Below are 7,262 nucleotides of genomic sequence, written 5' to 3'. Positions count from 1 at the left end.
ACCATGCCCATGTGTTTCACCCCCACACACAAGTCCTACTCCCTCTAAGCTGTGCAGCAACCCTAAGGATCTTGCACACAAGTCGGTCACTTTAAGCTACTGCACGTGTGCGACCGGTTCTGGGGGAGGTGGATCTGTACAGGCAGGACAGGTTGCTTCTCGACAGAACCACGGCCAGTATCGTAGCAGGAAGGTTAGCTAGTGCTATTGGAGGGTTTAAACTAATTTGGCAAGGGGTTAGAAACCTGAGCACACATTCAGAAGGGAGAGAAGCAAAACTGAAAATAGAATCCGCGAATAGCTACAGCACAGAGGAGGCCATTTGCTGAATCTATACTGCTGCCTCTTCCCCGAGCTTTGGCCTGGGCCTTCTCTCCTACTCTATTCATGCTCCTGCTGCCTCTGCTCAGCTCTGTGATGTGTCAGGTCTGACAGGCCGCAGGGTGAATGGGGACTGGGGTGTCTTTCTGTGCTGTTAATATTCTGTGATTTGGAGGTGTACCTGTTGAACCTCTTGGGCTGATTGTATTCCTGCTTCTCCTCAGGAAGAAGCTTGATTTGTTTGCAAATGTGGTCCATGTTAACAGCTTGCCAGGTTACCCCACACGACACAACAACCTGGACCTGGTGATCATCCGCGAGCAGACGGAGGGCGAGTACAGTTCCCTGGAGTACGAGGTAATCCAGGCTCAGGCCCCGGGTCCCCCGAGTGCAGACCCTCTGCATCCGTATTCAGGCTGCAGCTGACACTTGCTTTCTCTTGGGTTAGACTACTCGCGGAGTCATCGAATGTCTGAAGATCATCACGAGGGAGAAATCCAGGCGAATCGCCAAGTTTGCCTTTGACTATGCCACGAAGAAAGGTCGCTCAAAGGTCACTGCCGTGCACAAGGCCAACATCATGTGAGTGTTGGAGTTCTGTGACCCCCTTGTACCCCGCACCCGCTCACACCCCTTCCCCTCTTCCTGCTCACCCCTTTCTCACACTCCCCACCCCCCCTCTTCAGTGATTGTGTTTCTGGTTCTCACTGACAGGAAGTTGGGTGATGGGCTCTTCCTGCAGTGCTGTAAGGAGATGGCTGAACTCTACCCCAATATCAAATACGAGTCAGTGATCATAGACAACTGCTGCATGCAGGTAAACACAATGGTCTGCTGGGTTAGTACTGTGCTCTGAACCCCTCCCTCCCTCACACACCCAACCCCCGCCCTTCTCTTTATCTAGGCTAAAACCTACCCACCACCCCACACACTCCTTTCATCTGTACCTTTCCCTTGTCAATCAGCACTGACTCACTGCCGTCTACCCCCGCAGCTTGTGTCCAATCCCCATCAGTTCGATGTACTAGTTATGCCGAATCTCTATGGAAACATCATTGACAACTTGGCAGCCGGACTTGTGGGTGGAGCCGGGGTGGTCCCAGGAGAGAGCTTCAGTGCCGAGTATGCAGTTTTCGAAACGGTAAGGCAACGGGAGAGGTCTCTGAGTTGCGATGTTAAACGGGGGCATGGGCAAGAGGAGATTTCTAACCTCGATGGAGATTTAGGGGACAGTGCGTCACACACTGTCCTCTCACGCTCTGGGACTGTGCGTCACACACTGTCCTCTCACACTCTGGGACAGTGGGTCACACACTGTCCTCTCTCACTCTGGAACAGTGGGTCACACACTGTCCTCTCTCACTCTGGGACAGTGGGTCACACACTGTCCTCTCTCTCTCTGGGACAGTGGGTCACACACTGTCCTCTCTCACTCTGGGACAGTGGGTCACACACTGTCCTCTCTCACTCTGGGACAGTGGGTCACACACTGTCCTCTCTCACTCTGGGACAGTGGGTCACATACTGTCCTCTCTCACTCTGGGACAGTGGGTCACACACTGTCCTCTCTCTCTCTGGGACAGTGGGTCACACACTGTCCTCTCTCACTCTGGGACAGTGGGTCACACACTGTCCTCTCTCACTCTGGGACAGTGGGTCACACACTGTCCTCTCTCACTCTGGGACAGTGGGTCACACACTGTCCTCTCTCACTCTGGGACAGTGGGTCACACACTGTCCTCTCTCTCTCTGGGACAGTGGGTCACACACTGTCCTCTCTCACTCTGGGACAGTGGGTCACACACTGTCCTCTCTCACTCTGGGACAGTGGGTCACACACTGTCCTCTCACACTCTGGAACAGTGGGTCACACACTGTCCTCTCTCACTCTGGGACAGTGGGTCACACACTGTCCTCTCTCTCTCTGGGACAGTGGGTCACACACTGTCCTCTCTCACTCTGGGACAGTGGGTCACACACTGTCCTCTCTCACTCTGGGACAGTGGGTCACACACTGTCCTCTCTCACTCTGGGACAGTGGGTCACACACTGTCCTCTCTCACTCTGGGACAGTGGGTCACACACTGTCCTCTCTCACTCTGGGACAGTGGGTCACACACTGTCCTCTCTCACTCTGGGACAGTGGGTCACACACTGTCCTCTCACACTCTGGGACAGTGGATCACACACTGTCCTTTCACACTCTGGGACAGTGGGTCACACACTGTCCTTTCACACTCTGAGACAGTTGGCCCACTCAAGGACAGAGATGGGAATCTATGTGTGGAGCCAGAGGAAATGGGCGAGGTGTTAAATGAGTACTTTGCATCAGTATTCACCAAAGAGAAGGACTTGGTGGATGATGAGCCTAGGGAAGGGAGTGCAGATAGTCTCAGTCATCTCATTATCAAAAAGGAGGAGGTGTTGGGTGTCTTGCAAAGCATTAAGGTAGATTAGTCCCCAGGGCCTGATGGGATCTACCCCAGAATACTGAGGGAGGCAAGGGAAGAAATTGCTGGGGCCTTGACAGAAATCTTTGCATCCTCATTGGCTACAGGTGAGGTCCCAGAGGACTGGAGAATAGCCAATGTTCCTTTGTTTAAGAAGGGTGGCGAGGATAATCCAGGAAATTATAGGCTGGTGAGCCTTACGTCAGTGGTAGGGAAACTATTAGAGAGGATTATTCGGGACAGCATTTACTCCCATTTGGAAACAAACAAACTTATTAGCGAGAGAAAGCGTGGTTTTATGAAGGGGAGGTCGTGTCTTACTAATTTGATTGAGTTTTTTGAGGAAGTGACGAAGATGATTGATGAAGGAAGGGCAGTGGATGTTATCTATATGGACTTTAGTAAAGCCTTTGACAAGGTCCCGCATGGCAGACTGGTACAAAAGGTGAAGTCACACGGGATCAGAGGTGAGCTGGCAAGATGGATACAGAACTGGCTTGGTCACAGAAGACAGAGGGTAGCAGTGGAAGGGTGTTTTTCTGAATGGAGGAATGTGACTAGTGGTGTTAGAACAAAGAAAATTACAGCACAGGAACAGGCCCTTCGGCCCTCCAAGCCTACGCCGATCCAAATCCTCTATCTAAACCTGTCGCCTATTTTCTAAGGGTCTGTATCTCTTTACTTCCTGCGCATTCATGTATCTGTCTAGATACATCTTAAAAGACGCTATCGTGCCCGCGTCTACCACCTCCGCTGGCAAAGCGTTCCATGCACCCACCACCCTCTGCGTAAAGAAATTTCCACGCATATCCCCCCTAAACATTTCCCCTTTCACTTTGAACTCGTGTCCCCTTGTAATTGAATCCCCCACTCTGGGAAAAAGCTTCTTGCTATCCACTCTGTCTATACCTCTCATGATTTTGTGCACCTCAATCAGGTCCCCCCCTCAACCTCCGTCTTTCTAATGAAAATAATCCTAATCTACTCAACCTCTCTTCATAGCTAGTGCCCTCCATACCAGGCAACATCCTGGTGAATCTCCTCTGCACCCTCACCAAAGCATCCACATCCTTTTGGTAATGTGGCGACCAGAACTGCACGCAGTATTCCAAATGTGGCCGAACCAAAGTCCTATACAACTGTAACATGACCTGCCAACTCTTGTACTCAATACCCCGTCCGATGAAGGAAAGCATGCCGTATGCCTTCTTGACCACTCTATTGACCTGCGTTGCCACCTTCAGGGAACAATGGACCTGAACACCCAAATCTCTCTGAACATCAATTTTCCCCAGGACTTTTCCATTTACTGTGTAGTTCACTCTTGAATTGGATGTTCCAAAATGCATCAGCTCGAATTTGCCCTGATTGAACTCCATCTGCCATTTTTCTGCCCAACTCTCCAATCTATCTATATTCTGCTGTATTCTCTGACAGTCCCCTTCAGTATCTGCTACTCCACCAATCTTAGTGTCGTCTGCAAACTTGCTAATCAGACCACCTATACTTTCCTCCAAATCATTTATGTATATCACAAACAACAGTGGTCCCAGCACGGATCCCTGTGGAACACCACTGGTCACACGTCTCCATTTAGAGAAACTCCCTTCCACTGCTACTCTCTGTCTCCTGTTGCCCAGCCAGTTCTTTATCCATCTAGCTAGTACACCTTGGACCCCATGCGCCTTCACTTTCTCCATCAGCCTACCATGGGGAGCCTTATCAAACGCCTTACTGAAGTCCATGTATATGACATCTACAGCCCTTCCCTCATCAATCAACTTTGTCACTTCCTCAAAGAATTCTATTAAGTTGGTAAGACATGACCTTCCCTGCACAAAACCATGTTGCCTATCACTGATAAGCCCATTTTCTTCCAGATGGGAATAGATCCTATCCCTCAGTATCTTCTCCAGCAGCTTCCCTACCACTGACGTCAGGCTCACCGGTCTATAATTACCTGGATTATCCCTGCTACCCTTCTTAAACAAGGGGACAACATTAGCAATTCTCCAGTCCTCCGGGACCTCACCCGTGTTTAAGGATGTTGCAAAGATATCTGTTAAGGCCCCAACTATTTCCTCTCTCGCTTCCCTCAGAAACCTGGGATAGATTCCATCCGGACCTGGGGACTTGTCCACCTTAATGCCTTTTAGAATACCCAACACTTTCTCCCTCCTTATGCCGACTTGACCTAGAGTAATCAAACATCTGTCCCTAACCTCAACATCCGTCATGTCCCTCTCCTCGGTGAATACCGATGTAAAGTACTCGTTTAGAATCTCACCCATTTTCTCTGACTCCACGCATAACTTTCCTCCTTTGTCCTTGAGTGGGCCAATATTTTCTCTAGTTACTCTCTTGCTCCTTATATATGAATCCTTATATATGATCCGCAGGGATCAGTGCTGGGACCTTTGCTGTTTGTAGTATATATAAATGATTTGGAGGAAAATGTAGCTGGTCTGATAGTAAGTTTTCAGACGACACAAAGGTTGGTGGAGTTGCGGATAATGATGAGGATTGTCAGAGGATACAGCAGGATATAGATCGGTTGGAGACTTGGGCAGAGAAATGGCAGATGGAGTTTAATCCGGACAAATGTGAGGTAATGCATTTTGGAAGGTCGAATGCAGGTGGGAAGTATACAGTAAATGGCAGAACCCTTAGGAGTATTGACAGGCAGAGAGATCTGGGCGTACAGGTCCACAGGTCACTGAAAGTGGCAACGCAGGTGGATAAGGTAGTCACGAAGGCATACGGCATGCTTGCCTTCATCGGTCGGGGCATAGAGTATAAAAATTGGCAATTCATGTTGCAGCTGCACAGAACCTTAGTTAGGCCACACTTAGAATATTGCGTGCAATTCTGGTCGCCACACTATCAGAAGGACATGGAGGCTTTGGAGAGGGTACAGAAGAGGTTTACCAGGATGTTGCCTGGTCTGGAGGGCATTAGCTATGAGGAGAGGTTGGAAAAACTCAGATTGTTTTCACTGGAACGACGGATAGAGGTTTACAAATTTATGAGCAGCATGGACAGAGTGGATAGTCAGAAGCTTTTTCCCAGGGTAGAAGAGTCAGTTACTAGGGGACATAGGTTTAAGGTGCGAGGGGCGAAGTTTAGAGGGGGTGTGCAAGGCAAGTTTTTTTACACAGAGGGTGGTGAGTGCCTGGAACTTGCTGCTGGGGGAGGTGGTGGAAGCAGATACAATAGCGACGTTTAAGAGACATCTTGACAAATACATGAATAGGAAGGGAATAGAGGGATACAGACCCCGGAAGTGCGGAAGGTGTTAGTTTAGGGCAGGCATCAAGATCGGCACATGCTTGGAGGGCCGAATGGCCTGTTCCTGTGCTGTACTGTTCTTTGTTCTTTGTATGTTCTTTGTTTGTTCTTTGACAGTGGGTCACACACTGTCCTCTCACACTCTGGGACAGTGGGTCACACACTGTCCTCTCACACTCTGGGACAGTGGGTCACACACTGTCCTCTCACACTCTGGGACAGTGGGTCACACACTGTCCTCTCACACTCTGGGACAGTGGGTCACACACTGTCCTCTCTCACTCTGGGACAGTGGGTCACACACTGTCCTCTCTCACTCTGGGACAGTGGGTCACACACTGTCCTCTCTCACTCTGGGACAGTGGGTCACACACTGTCCTCTCTCACTCTGGGACAGTGGGTCACACACTGTCCTCTCACACTCTGGGACAGTGGGTCAGACACTCTGGGACAGTGGGTCACACACTGTCCTCTCTCATTCTGGGACAGTGGGTCAGACACTATGCTTTCACAGTCTGGGGTGGTGGGTCTGGTGGTTCCTTTTTCTCTGTCATTGACTGTTGCTGTTTTATTTCAGGGCGCTCGACACCCTTTTTCACAGGCCATGGGCAGGAACATTGCGAATCCCACTGCCATGTTGCTGAGCTCTGCCAATATGCTGAAGCACCTTAAGTAAGTTCCATTGTTCCTCCATCTTGCTTCTCCAATCTTTATTAACTCTCAGCTTCTCAGAGTGAAGACCAGTGACATCATTCCCTTTCCTCCTGGACCCACCCTTTCACTCTTTATTTGCTCTGGGTTTGGCTCGTGTTGGAAACTGACCCTCCCTCCATCATAAGGTCAGAAGTGGGGATGTTCGCTGATGATAGCACAATGTTCAGCACCATTCGTGACTCCTCAGATACTGAAGCAGTCCTTGTAGAAATGCAGCAAGACCTGGACAATATCCAGGCTTGCGCTGATAAGTGGTAAGTAGCATTCGCGTCACACAAGTGCCAGGCAATGACCATCTCCAACAAGAGAGAATCTAACCATCTCCCCTTGACATTCAATGGCATTACCATTGCTGAATCCCTTACTATCAACATCCTAGGGGGTTACCATTGACCAGAAACTGAACTGGAGTAGCCATATAAATACCGTGGCTACAAGAGCAGGTCAGAGGCTGGGAATTCTGTGGAGAGTAACTCACCTCCTGACTCA

At 49.8% G+C, this 7,262-nt stretch overlaps 1 protein-coding gene across 5 annotated transcripts in view; it reads left to right on the top strand.

Annotated features, from left to right (window-relative positions):
• Nucleotides 1-7,262, top strand: part of idh3b (isocitrate dehydrogenase (NAD(+)) 3 non-catalytic subunit beta) — a 74,060-nt gene that overhangs the window by 54,408 nt on the left and 12,390 nt on the right. For all 5 annotated transcript variants that reach the window (XR_010973686.1, XR_010973687.1, XM_068028612.1 and 2 more), the window contains exons 6-10: nt 546-678; nt 770-903; nt 1,036-1,138; nt 1,316-1,462; nt 6,637-6,731. Coding sequence is in view for 3 of the 5 variants with exons in the window: in XM_068028612.1 (XP_067884713.1) it covers nt 546-678; nt 770-903; nt 1,036-1,138; nt 1,316-1,462; nt 6,637-6,731 (612 nt within the window). In the remaining 2 variants the exon portion in view is untranslated. The remainder of the gene's footprint in view (nt 1-545; nt 679-769; nt 904-1,035; nt 1,139-1,315; nt 1,463-6,636; nt 6,732-7,262) is intronic.

This window comes from Heterodontus francisci, chromosome 1 (genome assembly GCF_036365525.1).
Source record: "Heterodontus francisci isolate sHetFra1 chromosome 1, sHetFra1.hap1, whole genome shotgun sequence".
NCBI lineage: Eukaryota > Metazoa > Chordata > Chondrichthyes > Heterodontiformes > Heterodontidae > Heterodontus > Heterodontus francisci.
Note: the sequence above shows the minus strand (reverse complement) of the source record. Positions and strands in the feature narration are given on the sequence as shown.